This window comes from Blennius ocellaris, assembly GCF_963422515.1.
Source record: "Blennius ocellaris genome assembly, chromosome: 13".
NCBI classification, from domain to species: domain Eukaryota; kingdom Metazoa; phylum Chordata; class Actinopteri; order Blenniiformes; family Blenniidae; genus Blennius; species Blennius ocellaris.
Window position 1 is genome coordinate 16,416,914 of NC_137662.1, and position 21,272 is coordinate 16,438,185.

The 21,272-nt window shown below is 41.0% G+C and overlaps 2 protein-coding genes and 1 pseudogene across 8 annotated transcripts; 2 read left to right on the forward strand and 1 right to left on the reverse strand.

Annotated features, from left to right (window-relative positions):
* Positions 1–200: 200 nt before the first annotated feature.
* On the reverse strand, positions 201–4,701 carry mat1a (methionine adenosyltransferase 1A; the record flags this gene model as incomplete). The annotated part of the gene is made up of 9 exons (XM_080507428.1): positions 201–338; positions 426–608; positions 703–795; positions 876–1,001; positions 1,440–1,583; positions 2,080–2,192; positions 2,281–2,403; positions 2,857–2,934; positions 4,635–4,701. The coding sequence occupies 9 exons, from the start codon at positions 4,699–4,701 to the stop codon at positions 201–203; spliced, it is 1,065 nt and encodes a 354-aa protein (XP_080363554.1).
* Positions 4,702–12,265: 7,564 nt separating this feature from the next.
* Positions 12,266–13,606, forward strand: LOC308138346 (peroxiredoxin-like 2A; annotated as a pseudogene). The gene is made up of 5 exons: positions 12,266–12,410; positions 12,803–12,894; positions 12,987–13,127; positions 13,250–13,414; positions 13,505–13,606. The product of its transcript is annotated as a peroxiredoxin-like 2A (transcript).
* Positions 13,607–14,856: 1,250 nt separating this feature from the next.
* Positions 14,857–20,153, forward strand: LOC308138093 (peroxiredoxin-like 2A). 6 transcript variants are annotated; one of them, XM_080507048.1, is made up of 8 exons: positions 16,271–16,365; positions 16,447–16,509; positions 16,778–16,994; positions 17,936–18,121; positions 18,449–18,540; positions 18,655–18,795; positions 19,102–19,266; positions 19,353–20,153. In XM_080507048.1, the coding sequence occupies exons 3-8, from the start codon at positions 16,817–16,819 to the stop codon at positions 19,446–19,448; spliced, it is 858 nt and encodes a 285-aa protein (XP_080363174.1). In that variant the 5' UTR covers positions 16,271–16,365; positions 16,447–16,509; positions 16,778–16,816; the 3' UTR covers positions 19,449–20,153. The 6 variants fall into 6 exon arrangements, with proteins under 6 accessions (XP_080363173.1, XP_080363178.1, XP_080363176.1 ...); XM_080507051.1 differs by having other exon boundaries at positions 16,272–16,365; positions 16,954–16,994; XM_080507047.1 differs by lacking the exons at positions 16,271–16,365; positions 16,447–16,509 and adding an exon at positions 14,857–14,923.
* The last annotated feature ends 1,119 nt before the right edge of the window (positions 20,154–21,272 follow it).

The following is a 21,272-nucleotide window of genomic DNA, read 5'->3' on the forward strand; positions in this document are numbered from 1 at the left end:
TAGATGGACAAAATATATCTCAAAACCACCAATCTAACCAACTAGTGCCACCTGGTGTCCAAATGTAGAATAGACCTGTCGAACTGCACAGGAACTGTACCAGCATGATACTTCATGCAAGACTATAATAAAACAATAAAGTTAAATATATCTACTTGCAGTGCCTTTATTTCTTGCCTACGAATGTTCATTCATAGTGCCTACCTGACGATGACTCCCGGCCGCAGATCGAAGTTCTTGTTGACAATGTGGAGCAGATCCGACTCTGATTTCTGAGAGGAACCGTAGGTGAACACAGAGATGGACAGCGGCTGAGCCACTCCGATAGCATAAGACACCTGCAACACAATAGAGAGTTTCATCCTTGGCGTGCCTCAGCCTGGTGCGTGTGTTGGATGGGTTGACGGTTGAAGCTGTGCGCTCACCTGAACCAGAACTCTCCTGCACAGTTTTGCTTTGACCAAAGACTTGGCCACCCAGCGAGCGGCGTAGGCAGCGGACCGGTCGACCTTTGAGAAGTCTTTGCCGGAGAACGCGCCGCCTCCATGAGCTCCCCACCCTCCATATGTGTCCACAATGATCTTCCTGCCTGTTACTCCAGCGTCACCCTGTTGGTTGACAAAGAGAAGATGTTTTTTTTTTTTTCCTTGTTCTTTCTCTTGGTTTAACCACTCATTTTCTGTAATTGCATGTTAAGGTCACCTGTGGTCCGCCAATGACAAAGCGACCGCTTGGCTGGAGGTGATAGATGGTTTTATCGTCCAAATATTTGGCAGGAACCACAGCTTTAATCACCTGAGTGGAAGATTCAGTGTTACGACTTGATTTTCTAAACAGCGGCTCTGTCAGAACTCAGTGCGTTCACGAGGCTGCACCTTCTCCTTTAGGACGTTCTGCTGCTCCTCCAGAGAGATGCAGTCGTCGTGCTGGACGGAGATCACAATGGTGTGGACCCTTTTGGGAATCACAGCTCCATCCTTTTGTTCGTAATGTACTGTAACCTGGCGGACGAACAAAAATCACAAATTGGTAAGAACACAAAAGAAAAGAAAATGTTTTGGAAACTTTTTCTAGACTAAAAGTTCAATTCACTTGTTCTTGTTCTTGATGTTCTAGTGACCCACATTTCCTCACAGGATGATTAATATTCTTACAAAGGCATCAGGACTTGATCTACTTGTGTTGTACAAATCGTTTGTGAGGTTAGGATCACTGAGTTACCTTGTACAAACAGAACAGCTCCTACTTTTTGTCCTCAGTAACTTTGGTTACTGTGGAGTAATGTACACAGTAACCAAATGTAATGCAAACCCTGACACAGAGTTTCATAGCCGCTGCTGCTCTGACTTTGACACCAAAACAATCTTTTTGGTTTTTTTCCCATTTTGGGAGCGGAAATAACAGAAAACTTGTGCCTGTATTACAGCAAACAGTCTCACCTGTGTTTTAGAGTCCGGGCGCAGCCAGGGGATGACGCCAGTACGTCTGAGTTCGGCCATCTTTGAGTTGAGCTTGTGAGCTAAGACGATGGTGAGGGGCATGCACTCATCTGTCTCGTCTGTGGCGTAGCCGAACATCAGACCCTGCGGAGGAGAGAGAGGGGGTCAGGGGTCAGGGGTCAGGCAGGGTGCAAACTCCACAAATCATCAGGTAAAAACACAGCCCAAAAGAGCATTTATGATTTATGATTTAAAATAGAATATATGTAAGTAGATATGGAAAATTCAAAGTATAAGAAAAAATACAAAGTAGTAGTGATCCACTCTGGACAGGTGCCCAGTGTACTAGTTAGATCACATGTTACATCTCAGAAGCCATTAGATAACTTTTTAACTTGCATTTTATATAATCCGTGTGTGGTCGTGAGGAAACTGTTAAATTTTCTGGATATTATTAATGATGTGACAGGATTAACCTTTGTATATAAGCTGCAATCATTTATGTGTGAAAGCTTTTTCCACGCACCAAATACATCAGTGTCTCAACAGCCTAGTGAGTTGATACACGCTGTGTTCAAATACTGAGCCACACGGTGTTTGTTTTGTTGTTAACATATTAACACTATTACAACATAGGTACCTGGTCTCCTGCTCCAATGTCCTCCTCTTGTCTGTCAACATGGACCCCCTGAGCAATGTCTGGACTCTGCTGCTCCAGAGCCACCAGCACATTACATGTCTTGTAATCAAAACCTGCGCAAAGTGAACGGCAGTCAGACATCAGGCAACGGGAGGCAGGCGTAAGATTTTATTCTCTCGCGTGCTGAAAACATTGTTTCACCTTTGTCGGAGTTGTCGTAGCCGATGTGTTTGATGGCGTCCCTCACCACCTTCTGATAGTCCACGTTGGCCCGGGATGTGATCTCTCCACAGAGCAACACCATGCCAGTCTTGCACACCGTCTCTGTCAACACCATCAACACAACATTACACATACAGTCATGTTATATATCTTGTTTAAGATCCAATCTGACGCAACAACTCCATTTGCTAACACTGTTCATCTTGTGGAAGCTCAAATGTTACACCTGAAAAAGGGAATAATCTCAAAATTGATGATTTATTCCAGTGAGGCTGATCATGCAGGGTATGTTTATTTTAGATAAAGTACTTCACAAGTTAAAATGTCCAAAATTTGCTTTCTCGAGCCATTCATGAAATGATTGACCTCTCTCTCTCTCTCTCTCTCTCTCTCTCTCTCTCTCTCTCTCTCTCTCTCTCTCTCTCTCTTCCTCTCTCACTCTCTCTCTCTCTCTGTCTCTCTCTCACTCTCTCTCTCTCTCTCTGTCTCTCTCTCTCTCGCTCTCTCTCTCTGTCTGATCAAACAAAGAGCCAGCATGAATTCTGGCTCACTTACCACAGGCGACCTTGGCATCGGGGTCCTGCTTCAGATGTGCGTCCAGGACGGCATCACTGATCTGGTCACAGATTTTGTCTTTAAAGAAACAAAACACAAAACAGAGACTGTGCTGTTAGAAAGTCATAGTTAGACTGAGATGAGGTTTGTTTGTAAGCTGGACAACAGCTTTAGAAACCTTGGTGTTAATATGACATTTGGTGTAATGCTGCATACTGCACACACTATTTAAATATGATGAGGTTACCATGAGGATCAATGCAAACAGAGGACATATCACTGAAAAGTTGGCCATTATTGTCTCAGACAGACGCTGTGCGAGATTGAGTCTGATCCACGTGGTTTGTGTGCAGCAGCCGAACAAAGGCCCAGTGCCATTCATCTCCTGCTGAGGCAATGTGATGCACAGGTTACATCAGAAACAACATCTGGGTTTTTTAATGCTGCGGCAACTGTTTTAAACTATTTATCTTAATTCCTGCAAAGTAAAAAGCGGCCGCTATCTGTGGGAACAGCACAGGCCACCAAGGTGTGTTATCAAGGATGAAAGGGGATTTTTTTTTCTCGCAAGGTTTGCACTTCTCTGTGACTGGTATAAAACATTTTTTTAAAGTTTAATACAAATACATGGCTTCACGTATAGACTCCCTTTCATGTATTAAGTGGATGAGAAATGCTTTTGGATCCACACATAAAAGAGTTTACAAGTTTTTCATTTTTTCTGTGACTGTGTTTCAACTGCTTGAATAAGTTCAATATGTATTTATTGTGTCTTCACAAAATGCCAACTTTTACATTCAAAAAAACTGGTAATGATTGAAGAGACGAACGACCCAGCAGAGCGGCTTTACATAATGCATGAATCATTATCTATGTAAATCTGCCCACCTGCATTTACTACTATCGATTTAGCGCGGAGGACTTTGTGAAGTTACATATTTGTGAAGTGATAACAACACATTGACATGGGTAGGGAGGTGGGTTGGTGTGAGGGTGGGTCTAAAGACCGCAGTGGTCAGGACAGTGTGCACTTTAATGTTTGACATTGGGTTTGAAGTCAGATGGTCTTGTGTGTGACAGACTTATGAACGAGTCAAACTACTTCTCATTTACATTTAAACAAGTCTCAAATGTGAGAAAATGTCTTATGAAGCAGCTAAAGTCACACAGAAGTTTCACTACAGGTTCTTTTATTTGTTTTGTTGATTTAAGAAATGACAAGCTTGTGTCTGCCCGTTGTTGTTTTCCCTTCTTTGACACCTATTTTTCTCTTCAGCATGCAATCTAACCCTAACCCTAACCTCTTTTAACACACACACACACACACACACACACACACACACACACACACACACACACACACACACACACACACACACACACACACACACACACACACACACACACACACACACACACACACACACACACACATACACACAGCTGCCCATCAGTGAGAATGGGGGGGTAGTAAACACATGTTGCTGTGAATGGAATACCAGCCATACTCGGAGAGTAGTACCACAGCACGACAAGTTATTCTGGACATGTCGGCCAACTTGTATCGAGGTTAAACACGTGACTGTCTTCTTCACTACAAAATAACAATGCAGTCAGGATGTACAATTACAATCTGAGTATATTCAATCCCCAAAAAAATTTGGAATGTTTTTATGGTTAGACATGTTGAATTTCAGCTGCTGTGGAGTATTCAAATATCCAGAAACATGTGACCAATAGGTGGGTTCACAGGCAGTTGAAGTTGTCAGAAGACTCACCTGGATGTCCCTCTCCTACTGACTCTGAGGTGAACATGAAAGAGCCATCTTCCAATGGATCACTCATCTTGCCTACAGGTGCTCTGCAAGGTTTTTCTCAGTTCCCCAACCAGTGAGCAGTCCACACAGGTCTGAACGTGGATTTATAATCCTGCTGCTTCTTCACCAGAGAAATGAAGACCAGGAGGCCAACCAATACACATGGCGCAATATATATGGCTGGGGAAACACACACACACACACACACACACACACACACACACACACACACACACACACACACACACACACACACACACACACACACACACACACACACACACACACACACGCACGCACACATGCACACACACACACACCCTATGTGAATCCATGGGACAGTCCATTCCAGGGGGGAGTGAATGATGGGAGGGAATTTCAGCTCATGGAAACTGCTTGTTGTTAACCCCTTGTGTACAGCAGGAGGCCTGGGTGTGTGTTTGTAGTCGTCCCTTAGTTTGACAGCTATACTTCAGGGTGTGATGCTCAGTAGAGGCACGATCGTGTAAAAAAGAGGGTTTCCCGCTACAGGCTGTTCACCCTGGAGGCAGCTGTGTCTGCGGGGTCCCAGCCATGTCAGGGCCAACTATACACAGAGAGAAAGAAAGGTGGCTGTTGTCACCAGCACAAATGATGCAATTGCCCTGTGTACTTCATCTGAGCAAAATCAGCTGTAGCAGGAGGTGATTCTGACATATGAGTGCAAAACATGCAAAACTGCATTTATGTCAATTGACTGATCAGAGGGGAATTAATCAGCAGATGTTTTATTGACATTGTAAAACACCTTTCAAGGAAAAGTACCAATTAACTGAAATATTAAATAGCTTCAGATTTTGGAATAGAAGGATTTAAGGATTTTTCTGGTTTTGCATTGTGAAGGGGGCGGGGGGCTCTGAATTGAGGGTTATGTGATTATGGAATTATAAAAAGTGGTATGCATACCAAAGGTTAATTGTCCTGAGAAATCAATGTTTCATAGGAGATTTTGCAGCCACAATTTTTTATAGCAAAGAATCGGTCTGTCATAAAGTATCTCAAAACTGTACTTAGTTATTTTTGAAGAAAATTACTGTGTGTCACTTGAAATGTTAACCTAAAAAATAATTGTATATGGATTTTATTGAAGCATAAAAGAAAGAAAGAAAATCTGTATTTCAATACAACTCAATGCAATTAGTTGCTCTCAGTCACTATCAGTAATTAGGTTCGGGGCAGACAGTCACCTGTTGTCTAAATGTGCTTTTCCATCTAAATCCCAGCCTGAGGCACTTGTCTTTGTACACAACCGCAGAAAGGAGCATGCCATTTCCTGCTCAAAGATCAAATAATGAAGATGAGCTCTTCAGATAACTCAGAGCCTCTCAGGTGTGTTTGTGTTTTTCCATAGAATCTGAGACAGTAAAGGACTGTTTTTGAGACTCATGCTTACAAGCGCGCACACATTATACTGTATATGTGAAAGAGTAAATATACGTCTGTGCAATCACACAGACTTTGTACCTCAACATACCGTGAAACTCAGCCCTGAAGTCACAGATAAACGTGAATCTCTTTGCTGTTGCCTAAACAGAGAAATATCTGATTTCATTTGGTGTTGTGTTGGCCTCATGAGAAGACAATTTTAACAAGATAAAATGATGGCTTTCTTACTCATTTACAAGAGATATTACCTGAATAATAAATAAATAAATACAATTAAAAGGCATGCTAACCAGAGCATCAATGAATGCGGCAATTATGTTACATCTCTTTTTCTGACCAATTTCAACAGTAACTCTGGGAGTACCCTTCAGAGCATTTGTAAACATAGCCTACTGTAAGTCCTCAAGCCTGCAGAACGTTGTACTTTTTAATTATAAAATCTGTTTTAGTTTATACAACCTTGATTTGTAGATGAACTTCAGGGTGCACATTAAAAAGCAAGGACTGCATTTGCAGAACAAAATAAAACCAAATAGCATGTTTATCTTTGATAATAAAGTAGAAATGAATCTAACAAAGTTCTGCTTGCTAAGTGTGACGTAAAAGTGATCTGCTATTGTGGCCTGAGGAGATGTATTGAGGTTATTTATTTATGCTCAGGCTTAATCTGGATATATATAATAAACATTCGTAAAAGATATCATTTTCATAACTGAAATACTTGACAGTAACAATTTCTGTGGCTTTGTAATCAAAATAGGAAACCGTCATTTTAAGAAATATACTTGCAGAAGTCACAAATTAAGGGGGCATTTCCATGTCAGTGTTGAAGAGGACAATCATCTGTACCTCCAAGTTATAGTAGATGGCCCAGAGGACAGAGAATAAATATGTTTTCTATTCTATTCTATTCTATTCTATTCTATTCTATTCTATTCTATTCTATTCTATTCTATTCTGTTATGTTCTGTTTTATTCAATGCAGAGAACACATTGTTTCTGTATAATTTTTTTGCACATGTCAATGATGCATTCTTCTTTTTCTTGTGATTTCCTCTTCTGATAAATGTTTATAAACAAATATAATATTTTGAAAATTGATTTATTCATTAAAGTAACAACTTAGCGAGCAAAATTAGTTAATACAACAGGTTGAACACTTGAAACATGTTAATCATTTGAAGTTTTTAGCCTGCACATTAGGCCACATTTCGTCGGGTCACTTGTCCAGTTATCACACAAATGCGGGAGAGACAGAGAGAGACAGCTGTACGTGGGGACACAGAGGTCAGAGGTCAGAGATCCTTCACCAACATGAACTCGATCAAACTGGAGAAGACCTGAATGTCCTGCCTGATGCTTACGGGGACAGGGAGACAGTCCAGTGGCAAAGTGAGCGACCTCCCAATGATACACCTCTGTTTGTTTTGGCCCGACAGCAGTCTGCTGGCCAGGATGAAAACACTCAAGACATTGCACTGGTAACATGTGGACACGTGAACTTCGAGAACTGTGTGGTTTTGCCTTGAAGAGCTGGTTAATGAGTGATCAGGATTTTGTTTTCGCCCCCCTTTAACAAGATAACTATTATCAGAGCTTTAACAACATGTCAGACTGAAGTATGAAGCAGGAACAACGTAAACACATGAGAATGACTGAGCTTAGCTCTTAAACTGATTGAACATCAAGTCTAAACTCTAATTTGAATTTGCATGTAAATCAATTACTTATTCAAAGAACATTTAAAAGAAAAAGTAAAGGTGAATGTATTAGTAAATTCAGGTTTAGGTCCATTAATGTGTCCCTTCTAACGACGGGTGAAGGCCGGATACACCCTGAATAGGTCGCCAGCCCATCACAGGTTGACCATGGATAGACACAATTCCAATCACATTCACATCACACAGAGAAAACTGATGCACCGGGAGAAAACCCGAGGGAGAATACGCAAACTCCACACAGAAAGTGCTCCAAGCTCAACCTTGGACTTGAACAAAGGACATTCTCAGTATGAGATGAAAGGACTTTCAACAGGGTGATATTATTTTATGACATGTATACGTAGTTCCCTAGAAGCCGCACTTCATACATTGAACTTTGCGACTGAAGTATTTATTGTTGATGATTTATTGCACTCACAAACTAATTTCCTTACAACAGCTCCATAACAACAATAATATATAGACACAATAACAGTGACAAAGGTTTTATAATGATGACTTTGTAATAATATCTGGGTTAAGATGATTTGTCTCTGTAGTCGATAGACATAATGGTAAGCATACGTTGCATTTTCACCACGTCAGCAGTCTGAATGTGCTCTACTCTGTTTCTGGTCCATTCATAAAAACATTCACAGTGGAGTGACGTGCATTAACAGATATGAAGTGGTGACAGCTGCCACTCTTCTCTGAGTTCAACAGGTAAAGTGACGAGTTGAGGAAACCTGCTCAGGAAACACTATATATAAAATTCAAATCCCCTGAACCTTTGTCCACACAGTCATTGGGGCCCTCAGATTATGAAAATAATAAAACACAAATAAGCTTGACTTGCTTCACTGGGTTTAAAACTTCATCTTCTAGAGAAACCTCAGTGGGCGCCTACCTAGTGTGGGCATTACAGTCCGTTTATGTCATGTTCAATTTATCCAATCCCAAATCATTTTCATAGAAAAGCTGCGTTTCCTCCTTCCACCTGATTGGCTGTGTGTAAAGTGTGTCACACCGAACCTCGGTGTCATACATTTTAAAAGCCGGGGTCAGGGTTTCAGGGTTACAGTGCCGTTTAAGGGCGGGCCAGACTCAAACTTGACCAAACAGGTTGAGATAATGAACTGTGGCAGCGATGGGGGCCGTGAACACCTGTTTGTACTTTCTCAGGTTCAAGGACACACAGTGAAGCGCCGCCGTTTGCCTCTGTGCTAGCTAGGTCTCCAGCCAGTTCCATCTGGATGGCAGGTCAGCGCAGGCAGGAAAAGTTGGATCTTGAAAGACAAACGATTGATTTGGCAACAACTGGGCTGTACTGGTTGTTACATAAGGTGCATGTCAATAAACAGTAGATACAGCCAAGTGCTCTGTCACCTGGATTATCTTACAGTGTTAAGGGGTAATTTCTTCTTGTCAGTGTTTATCTGATTTTTACAGTCTTTCAATTCAAATTCTGAAGTCCTGCCTGTACCTTTATTCAGGGGGATGTTGTTGCACTATTATCACACAGCAAGAATACGTTGGGGGGGCTCTCGGCGTGGAGCTTGCATGTTCTCGATGTGTGGGTCACAAGGTCACTCTACATTACCAGTAAGAGTGAGTATGGCTGTAATTATGTGTCTTTCTGTGTGTATCCTCGCTTCCCTCCATTGTCACCTTGAATGAGATAAAGTAACATAAAGGATGGGTGTTTTCGCCTAAAAACTGTGCACAACATCTTTAGGTACATTTTCACAAGGTAAAAACAAATTAAACTACCAAATTTCTTCTTCATATAGATATTATCTAAACATGATACTCTATCTCTGTTGTGCATTACAAAAAACAAGTCTAAAAGTGGATCTATTTTTTTCTCTCTCAAATTAATAGTGACAGTACTCTCTGTCCTGGTTTTATGACTGCCCATGTTGCTCTTTGATTGGCTTTGCCTGCACAATAAGAATTCCACATGTTGACCAATGCCTGTGTGCAAAAACAGCACTCAAGAGGTGGGGAGCAAATCCTGAGCTGTGATTGGCTGCCAACCCCTCCCACGCCCCAAAGGAGCCAAGTAGGTCCATGATGAGTGTGTTTCTGTTGCCTGTGTGTTTGTATGTATGTAACTGGAATAGCAGCAAGAAAAAAAACCCCAATGACCTCACTTGAACTGCAGAAACAAGACTTTTGAACAAGGCAAGGTGTGAAACATTTACGAGACAGTGACTGAATGAAGCCCATTCACCACTGATGACTGTAGAAAGTCTAATCACATGTTTCCCTTTCCTAACACAACGTCCAATGCATGTCACAATGTCCCACGTGGATGAATTGAATTAATTCTCAATATGACAGAATCTCAGCAAAGGGCCAAAGCAGAGGAAGCAGATGGAGTGCAGCAGCTGGGCTCGTGGCGTGACATCCTACCCCACTCCGAGTCTCTATTCCAGCCCATTTTGGACCCTCAGCACATTCCTTTACGAAGCGGCCATCAATGACTGAGACATATACGATTATACCACTCCAGCGTATCGCTGCTTCTCAAGGAGATCATTTGGGTGCATGACAATGGGCTCACAAGGACTTGCTTGGCAAGGACACATCATAGAAAAATGCCATGATAAACACAAAAACAGAAGCAAAAAGAATATTTCTCACATTTCAGATAAACAGAATATTTAATGGCAGAATGTTTGTTTTCTAAGTAGATGTAGATTTCTTTCATTTTAAAAGCATGAGCTTATTGTCAACAAAGCCACAGATCAAACGGTTTGACTATTAATTGAAAATGTGAATGTCTCCACTGCATAACTTGGTATATATTGTACATGTATGAGTAAAGTCACCCACTTATGTGATATATATAACTACAAAAGGCCATTCTGATACTACTTAATTGCAGTATCAGGAGAATTTGTAATTCATTCACTAACTAACACACCTTCACATCATGCACACATGAACCTCTACACACTTTTTAAAAATCAGTCATCTGGAGCAGCCTCCACTACAAGTAGTTATAAACATGGCCATAAACACTCAGTGTGTTTTTGTAACCATACCATGCAATAAACGTTCCTCAAGGGATTGCTTCACTTTTGAAGATGACCTGTGACATGCATTTCTTTCACCCTATGCGTTAACATTGCATTGGATTGCAACATCAAATGCAAGAAGACATAACACTGGCATATAGACAACAGAGCTGACATATTTTATAACAGTCTCAAACAGAGTAAATGTATAGGATTTCTATTAAAGATGAGACAGGTAAAGTCTCAGATGCTGTATCTTGGCTCATTTTGGATCAGTTTTAATTTAAATGTTGGTAAAAGTGTGAAGAAATCTGGCTCCTTAAAAACTACAGGACTCGATTAATCTCAAAGCAATTAGACCAGGTCAAATCGGCTCAGCTGGCCGGTCGAGTAAACTGATGAAGCCACTTGGATAAGAGATTAAATATCATCCAGGACACGTGACCAAGAACAGTTGACCTGATTTAATTGTTTTGAGATGCGTCCTACCTGGAGGACTGAGAACAAGAATCTACAGTGATTGATTAACAAACTGCAAGTGGCAAAACTAACAAGTAAACAAACTCAAAAGTCATTGGTGTGTTATTCTCACCAACCTCCTGCAGGAGTCAGCCTCGCACTGAAAGCTGGAGTATGAGCTCAGGGCCTCTTCAGAGTTTTGTTCAGCTGGCAAACAATTAAAACTCAAAGATATACAAAGGCCAATTTATTCTGAACTTTAAAACACACCAAAGACAGCATAAGCAAACATTATTGCAAAAATGTAAAGGTTTGCTTATGTATGATATGATACGTATAAATGGATAACTGGGAAACTGAGTGACAATATTTATAGATGTGAATCAGACCTAATAAGCGATGACATAAATCATCCAGAGCTTCTGTGCTGCTGACGGTTGAATGGCCCACTGTGCACCACGTTGAACCTGGTACTGAGCATTCAGTTGCATATGAGCCTTGTTTCACTGGAGTCTTTGAGGAATTCCTATCATGTTTGGGTCACATAAGCAAAGCTTTCACTGTGATTGGCTTGATCTGAGTTCATAGGGCTTAAGGGGGCTGCTAGAAAACATCAGATCCCGTCACACACATTAGCAGCAAAGAACAATCTGGTGAGTACCAACTTTTCACACTAATTGCTAAGTTTAACATTTTTCCATTAAAAACTTGATTTTATTTTTTATTTTTGTTTTGTTTTGTTTTGTGGCATATGAGGTTGCACTTTTGCTCTCTGAAAACTAAATTATTTATCATGTTTATCATTCCTCACATCACATATGCCGATTACTACTGTATATATATATCAATGCATAAAATATTACATGCATTTCATCATATATTGAGCTAATTATAGATTTTGTTAGATTTGTATTTAAATGTCGATGGTATATGAAGGTTTGCATCTGCTTTTTCTTCAAGATGACTTTGCAGCCAGTTTAGGACCATGGTGACTCTGACCACAGTCCTGAAGGCGGTGGGCCTGTTTGTCGCAGAGCTCATCAGCTCCTTCACAGACTGGTTTCAGACTAAACCAGAATGGGCCAACATAAAAATACTGGAGGACACAGAGCTGAAGACCACTGGGGGTGGTGAGTCCAGAAACTAAAAAAAAAAAAATTCCAGACCTTTGTAGCATCAAATTACAGGTTGTTTTGTTCAAATTTCTCTTCACAAATGCAGCAGATCGCTTTTCTCTGAAGCGGCATTGTAGGATATCTCTGATTAGACAGAAGAATGAAAACAGAGAGCGATACAGTTATACTCTGATCTCTCTGATTTCTGATTCTGATTAAAACAGCTGTTGTCATGCAAAGATGAACCCAAACCGGGTCAGATGAAGTGTTATATGTGTGCAATTGTCAGATCATCTTATTGTAATGCAGCAGCAACTAAAAGTAACACACCACTTAAAATGAGAAACGGGAGTCAACCTTTTCAGTAACATTTAGATATACATCTTTGCTTTTGTTGTGACTTTCAGTCCACGAGAAACACAAGGCCAAAGCTCTGTGGGAGAAGACTGGTGCAGTGGTGATGGTTGTGCGACGACCCGGATGATTGTTGTGCAGAGAGGTATGAGATGACAGAGATGACATGTTTGCGTGGCATGAAAGCCGTTTAACGTTCAGTGAGGTCTCAGATTCTTTCCTTCTCGCTCCCTCCAGGAGGCTGCTGAGCTGTCCTCTCTGAAGTCCCAGCTGCAGGACTTGGAAGTGCCTCTGTTTGCTGTGGTGAAGGAAAACCTTGGCAAGGAGTTGGACTGCTTCAAGAAGCACTTCACTGGGAAAGTCTATGTGGATCAGCAGGTCCGCTTTGTGCAAAATCCTCTCGTACACAGAGCTTGGAATTTCTTTATTTTTTTTTTCAATGAGAAATTTCAGGGTTACAAAATATAAGCCAATAAGCTGCTTTTGTATTACTCCCTTAGAGAAATTTCTACGGTCCTCTGGAAAGGTGGATGTTTTTCTCAGTGTTTCTGCGTGTTGGATTGTGGAGGAACCTCTGGAGGGCCTATCGCAGGGGCTTCAGGGGAAACCTGAGAGGAGAAGGACTTGTCCTGGGAGGAGTCTTTGTCATTGGGCCTGGAGATCAGGTTGACGGCAGCAGACAATATGAACATTTATTTGCAAAAGTATGTGGATGTTTTTGTGGGTAATGAAAGGTGATGTTATTTTCCATGCAGGGTATTCTCCTGGAGCACCGTGAGAAGGAGTTTGGAGACAAAGCGAACATGCTGGCAGTCCTCCGGACAGCGCGCCAGATGAAAGATGTCGTGACAGGATAGATTTCAATTGATAAACGACTATTTGTGTGGCGTCATGCATGTTTCAGTCTGCATGTCTATGCTGTAACACATCCATTTCCCTTTCATCATTACCAAGCACATATTGCTACTCCAGACAAATAATCAGATATAATTTGAGATACATCAAGAATCTGCAGACACATGTTGCATTCTCATTGCTGTTTACTTATTATGTGAAAGACATTTGTGTGTTTTAATGATGGTTTGTTTCTAAACTCTGCTGAGAGAACAGATCTGATGCTTCACAGCACACAAGCCTATCACATGATAAGTCAATGCCATAATGTGGAATATATTTTTAAAGTAATGATATTGAGCATCTGCCATTTAACCTTGAATAAACCAATACCTCCTGTATTGGATTGTTATGCTCACAATTATTTGCCATATATTTGCTTGTCTGAGTCTTAGTCCCAATGGCCCAATCATGTCTGTTTTTTCAAATGAAGTGTCATAAAAAAAAATTTTTTTTCCATCTCCCGACCACTTGTGGCTAATGTTTACAGTCACACCAAAAAGCCTTAATATATGCAATCACAGGATGTTGGCACAACTCGGGCAGTGTATAGATTCTGTGTAGCAACTATGGAATACAAATATATTATAAGTAATCAGGTAACCATCCTGGTTTTTATCCAACACGATTTGTTTGTGGTGATTTGTGTCTGAAAAAGCTCAAAAGCACAAAAAACTTGCTGGAAATGATACAGAAGCTTAAAATTTTGGTCCTGAAGGGTGCATGCAAACATTTGGTTTAGCCTAAAGGGTGAGAGGGGAAATTTGACTTCAGTTTCATATACAGATCAGACCATATATTATCTTATCTAGTCTTATCTGAGTAGAAGAAACTTCTGTACTTTTTTATCCTTCGTCCAGACTTTGGGATTATGATTTCCACAAGAAATGGAGTGTAATGGAATTGACATTGAAATGTAAATGGGGACTGTAGACCACTGAGCTGAGCTCTACATATGTTTCCTTATGTTCCTTCAGTCTAACCAATTGTGAACAAGCTCTGTTACAACATAATGAGATATATAGTCAATAAAATTTAAATATCCTACACATTTGCTACATTTCGTGCAGATGTAATGGAGGCATATGTAATATAGCATTTCACCTTGTGAAAGCCCCAATAACATTGATTATAGACTAAATTTCTTCATGATATAATTCATGTTGAATCTGGCTCGACTACTTTTCCTGCGCTTACATCGGTTAGTCGTCCTGCGCTGGGCTCTGTTGACGGGACGTTAAGCGGTGAAGAAGCGACACCGCGGCGCTTCATTGATTGTGGTGAGCAAATGTTTAATGCAAAACGACTTGTTTTTAATATGGGAGTGACCTTTTTCCAAAAGCTTGTTTGCACCGGAGGGTCTTCTTTTTGTCCAACTCGAGAACCCGAACGTTTACTGTCATGCACTGCTAATAAATGTTACGCACTGGTGTTTCGGATTACCTGGTTTCCCCAATAACTGGTGACCGACTTCCTTTAGTATCGGCTGTGGTTGCTTGCAGTAACAGCAGGTGTTAAAAACCCCAACAGAAACTCGTAGCTGACTTGGTGAACGCAGTTTTATCGCATTTACAATAGAGTTTCTAAATGTCGTACCATTTCTGAGTCTTATTTTTGACATGTGCAATGAGTCGCAGCAGTCGGACGAAGGAAGTCGGTCACCATTTAACAGGGAAACGAATTAATCCGAAGCACCTGTGCGACGACGGAGTCGCATCAAAACAGATACACAACTTCTCTCATATGATCACATTTTATCAAACGAACTCTCAAGCAACTAAACTCTACACTGAAGTACTTCATATTCCATCATAAATTGCAGTATTTGGAGTCTTTTGTTGTCAGCTATTAGATAACTGTTTGAAGGTCATCTTGTTATTGTTTTGCTCTCTGGGCGTTCACTGTTTGCTTTTTGCCATCTCATCGTTCCATAAGTAGGTTAAATGTCATCAGTGCAGGAAGACTCATAATCTGGCATTTAAAACTAAATTATTATTTTAGTCACATATTGGTGTTTGTATATTACGCAAAATTAAAACTGCAAACAAACCAGCGTAGAAGAAAAAAAACTATCACACAACTACACAAAGGGTTGAGTTGGAATACGTGCTTAAAAATACTGTTTATAATGTAATCAAACACGCACACATGAGAAGAATCAACAACAGTATTATCACCAAATCCCCCTTTGGGCATGAATAAAGTTATTATCTATCTAGCTATCTATCTATCTATGTGTTCAGGCCAATGTGGTATCGCTGTCAGGCAAATTAATATAATGTGTTGGCTTTTATGTGTTTTGTATGATTACTGCAAGGAAAATGTAACATCAAAATGAAATACAGGTATAGATTGCCCCAGACGCTCTCGGGAATGGTGGATTATTAAAGTAGCTGACTATGAAATGATTTAGAAAAAATATGGAACTACTAAAAATAATACAGTTTGTGAAATAAATTACCCATCAAACTGAATTCCTTCTGAATGCTCCGTGATCCACCATGTTGAACGGTACCACCTCTTTTTTGCGCTTTGCTGATGTGTTCAAGATAGACAGGGATGTCGTTTTCTATTGGCTGATGCACTTATGTCCTTCTTCTTTTTTTGCCCTCTGAGTCAGAGAAGTATCCGATCTCGTGTTCGGCTGATTCACTATTGGAAAGTGGATGAGCTGGGTCAAAGGAGATAGAGTTTATATTTTACTCCATGGACACGGAGACAAGTTTGTACACGACTTTTTTGCTCTTAAAATATTCATGTAGGGAAGAATCTGTGTGTGCGGCTTATCTCTTTGTATTTTCAGAGTTATGATGTACGCATCAGAGTGCAGGCTTTAAAGAAAACAAGGAAATTCAACGTTGGCAGGGTAAAATCCTAAAGATAAGAACAGGAGTTTATGCACATCTTTTATTGCACTTTCATTTTGATATGATACAAACTGCTGTCAGTGGTGTCGGAATTAAATCGTGTGCATGAATAATACAACCTGGCTAACCTGTTAAACACCGGAAAGTTGAATGCGGTGGAATGTTTTTCCTTTGAAATTGGCTGAAAGACTTGCTCCTTGAAAAGAAAGCACGCATGGCACGGTGGCGTGCGTCAGTTGATCCTGACTTGTGCTTTGTGTCTTCCAGTGTAAATCTTGTGGGTGTGTGTAGTTGAGAGTTTCTGCGATGCTGGCTCTGTCCAGATGCTCCACAGCTCTGAGGCAGAGGCCTCCCCTGGGGAGCTCTGCCCTGAGCAGCCGCCCCCCCCACGCCACAGCCAGGGTCCCGTTTCTAACATCCCAGACTGTTCTGTTTCACCAAAGTGAAGCCAAAGCCAGTCCTGACCCAAACAAGACAACCCCAGGCAAGGACTCTCTGTCACGACCACAAACCTCAAAGTGTTTTCTAGAAGCTGCTGTAGTTGTGAATCGTATGTAGTGCTTCTCTGTTCCGTTTGCTTGAATGACTCCTGGTCTGCAAAATAGCATCATTTGATAAGTCTGATTTTATCTTCAAAAGGATGTTTTCTTGTCAAGTTGTTGCAATATCTGAAATCCCACAAATCGGTGCACTTATTGTGTTAAAAAGGTCAAATAGAATCTTGGTTTTAGTGTTTAATTACACACACCAACACCTTTTATGAGTTTAAAACAGCCAATCCATTGACTCACTGTGCTGGTGCCAGGCTGACTATGTCTACTTCTTGTTCTTGTTATTATATATATACTTTTTTAATAGGTTTTCCTATTTTTGGCACTCAGGAATGTGCCAAGATTGATTTAAGCACGTTGTCATTACATCATATAAAAATTATTTACATATTATTATTAACTGCCAGACCAAATTGCTTTATATTAATTTCACTGGGTTGTTCCACACTAAATTAAATATCTGACACATTTTGCTATGTGCAGACGTTGTTGCTTAGATATTTCATACCGCAAATAATTCAGCGAGGAAACTATTTTTGAATGACTGTAAATGTTTTGGTCTGCTGGAGAAAACTTCCTGTCTTTTCCAAGGCCACACAGCAGCCACAGATGATTGTGTCTGAGGTATTTAATCTCCTGAGTGAGGCTCAGATTAGACTCAGATGCTGGTACGAACCAGCGCACAGTGTTTCAATGCACGGACTGGACATGCTGAGTCTCGTTTGACCTGTAAGATTTAAGACCCCCGAAACTCCAGACATCAGCAAGTGGAACTGTGACTGAAAATGCATTTGCTGTGTGTTGCATGTTTATCATTTCTCTCCTTGTGTGTGTGTGTTTTTTTTTTTTTTTCTTTCCCCTTGTTACTCTACAGTGTTGTCGTCTGGGTCCGGGCTGGAGGGGGAGCTGTTCGGGATGGGAATGTGGTCACTGGGTCTGGGTGCCATCGGAGCCGCCCTCGCCGGGGTCTTCTTGGCCAACACCGATCTCTGTCTTCCTAAAGCTGCCAGCGCTTCGCTGGAATACCTGGAAGATGCCGACCTGCGCTCCACCACGGACGGTAGGGGGGGGGGGGGGGAATCAGCGGCGACTGATTCGGAGCCGCGAGCTGGACGTGTGACATACGTGTGACATACGTGTGACGTTATGTCAGCACTGGCCTCTGTGCATGCATTGTGCATGCAGTAAAGGAGATATTGTGTTGCATTTATGGAAAAGCAGCTTTTAAAAATCTTCTGGTACAGATTAGTCCACTTTAAGGTGCTGAGGTAATCGGTAAATTCAACATAAAGTTATTCCACGTGACCATGACTCGGTTGTTTTTATTCATGATTAATTACTAACACATCAAGTTGTTATTAAAAGTCCTGTTTTGCTTTGTCTGCAGAGGAGAAGGTCATCAAGGCAAGGGACTTGTGGGAGAAGAGCGGGGCCGTGGTCATGGCCGTACGGCGACCCGGATGATTTTTGTGCAGAGAGGTGATTTTATAAAAAAAAAAAGAAAAACAAAACAAAAATAACACCCTGTAAATGTAGCAGTTGCCCGTTTGAGCTCCTTGAGTTTTTCTCTTTCTTTGTTTTTGCAATGTGCAGGAGGCCGCTGAGCTGTCCTCTCTGAAGCCCCAGCTCGAGGAGCTCGGGATCCCTCTGGTCGCCGTGGTGAAAGAGAATGTCGGCACAGAGATCCAGGATTTCAGACCGCACTTTGCTGGGGACATTTTCATAGATGAAAAGGTGGCACTTTTTTTCTTTCTTTTGTTTTTTTAGATGTGCACCTCAGCATCACACACTGATAATGACCGAATTTGACAGACTGATAACAGATAGAGATTATTTTTATTACTAAGGAGATTAAAGCCGTAGCCATTAACATCAAATATATGTCAGTCGTAAAACTAAGATGATTGACTCAAAAATCTTGCTACACACCGTCTGCCTCACACCAAATTGTACGTTTAGTTTATTGCATTGATTTTTTTTTTACGACCGATGCTGTGAACCCATCAAGAGCCTGACTAAGACTTTACGCTGCGGTTGCAGAAACATTTCTACGGCCCGCTGCAGAGGAAGATGGGGGGTCTGGGCTTCATTCGTCTGGGTGTGTGGCAGAACTTCATGCGGGCCTGGAGGTCCGGTTACCAGGGCAACATGAACGGAGAGGGCTTCATCTTGGGGGGAGTGTTCGTCATCGGAGCCGGAGACCAGGTAGTGACGGACAGATGTGGCCCGGAGGTGCTTTGGAAAAGCACGTCTGGATGTTAACCGTGTCGTCCATTTTTTTTTTTCCCCAGGGGATTCTGCTGGAGCACCGAGAGAAGGAGTTTGGCAACAAGGTGGAGACGGCCGATGTTCTGGCGGCGGTGCAGAAAATCGTACCAGTGAAATAAGTTTTGCAGCGTTAGACAAAAAGCGGGTGCACTAGATCTAAACGAGAATCATTTATTTACAATTTAACAATTTAAATTGCAGTGAAAAGTCTGTGCACCACTGAAAAGCTTACATAACACTGACATTTGAGTCTGTCAGGGTTTGACTTTACAATAATACCTCCAACTTTTGCACATCAATCTCCGTTCGGCTGGAACAATGAAGCCACAGCTGATCTCATTGCTGCACTTGTCAATTTTTACCTCTGCTGAAATGTACCAGATACATTTATTTACAAGGGTTTGGGAAACCGAGGGACTTAATTAAGTCAGCATTTTTCAGTCGGGGACTTTTAATTATTACATTCAAGGTCATTTGACATGTTTTCATTTTTCTTGATCTGTTATTTAGTGTCACATTGTCCATAGCGTCCGTGTATGAATGCTTGCTTTACTCGTCAGGCCGCTGGATGCGCTTCCTTACATGACGGACAGCTTGGTGTGGTTTGTGTGTGTGTGTGTGATAATGACAACTTGACTCTAAACTCAGTGCTGAGAGGAGCAGGTTTGATGCCCAAACACACTCACACACTCACAGAGCCGTGGCTGCTGTTGTGTCGAGGGAATCTCGTGGTGCCTGAAGCAGGTGTTACTTGTTTGTGTGTGTGAGATAAAAATGTGCACAACTAGTTGCAGATAATTAAATAAAAAAAGATATCGTCTATACTTTTCAACTGTACTGTCTTTATTCTTACGGGGAAAAACTACACCTCTTACATGTTTTATATAATTTAACCCTTTGGTGACATTTTCTGTTGAAATAAATGCTTGTAGTTTTGAAAAAATACCCTGGAGGCACAGCATTAGCCATCTAAAACATTGTAGGTGATGCTCATCCAACTTCCTTTAGTAGAATAGAGATTTGGCACCTATACAATTTTACACTGTTCAATAATACACATTTGAAAGCACTTATATGAACAAAACAATGTGTATTTGTAACATCACTATTCATATCCTCTCTCTCTCTCTCATCATATTAGTGTGTCAGAGTGAAGATATTGCATCTCCAGTATGTAGCGACTTTCCAAAGGTTTACTTCAAACGAGATGCATGAGGTTACATAGGCACAGTTTGACAATAAAATGTTTCTGGAAAGTAAAAAATTGTCCAAATTCAATCATTTTCTCCACAATTTTTTACATAAATATGTTTCTACGTGATATATTTCTGACTGCATTTCGATTTTGACAGATTTTCGAGAAGTTCCCCAGGATGGATATTGACTTATTAACTGAGGTCCGGAAGAAATGTGGAATGTACCAAATATGATCACTCACCTCTTTTAACCACTCGGGTACAAAACCCAACGTGTCAATTAAGTGCATGCAGTCGTAATAAGGATGGAGTTTATATACTTTAGTGGGAATACTGAAGGTGCAGTATAGAAGAAAAAAGAAAAAGATATAAAAGTGGGTTCGTACTAAAAACTGCTCTCCTTACAAATGTTGAGTTTGACCTCGCTTGATAAAATGTAATTTGCATCTTGTACACAAGGACAGCACACGTTTAATACAAATGTATGACACAAACACGTTGTGTATTTTTGTTACACATTTTATTCTATTGCTCTGAGTAAAATACAGTTCACATCCAAGAAATATTTCTTTCAAAACGATACAAAACAGAGGAGAAAACACGTTGCCTCACTACTGGCAGGCCTACGCACGGTGAAGGTGTATTGCATATGAAACAACCAACACATTCCTGGAGTGTAACAGTAACGAAGATTGTCTTTACATTTGTGCCTTCAGTTTGCAAACCTGTGTGTTTTGTTCATGACGT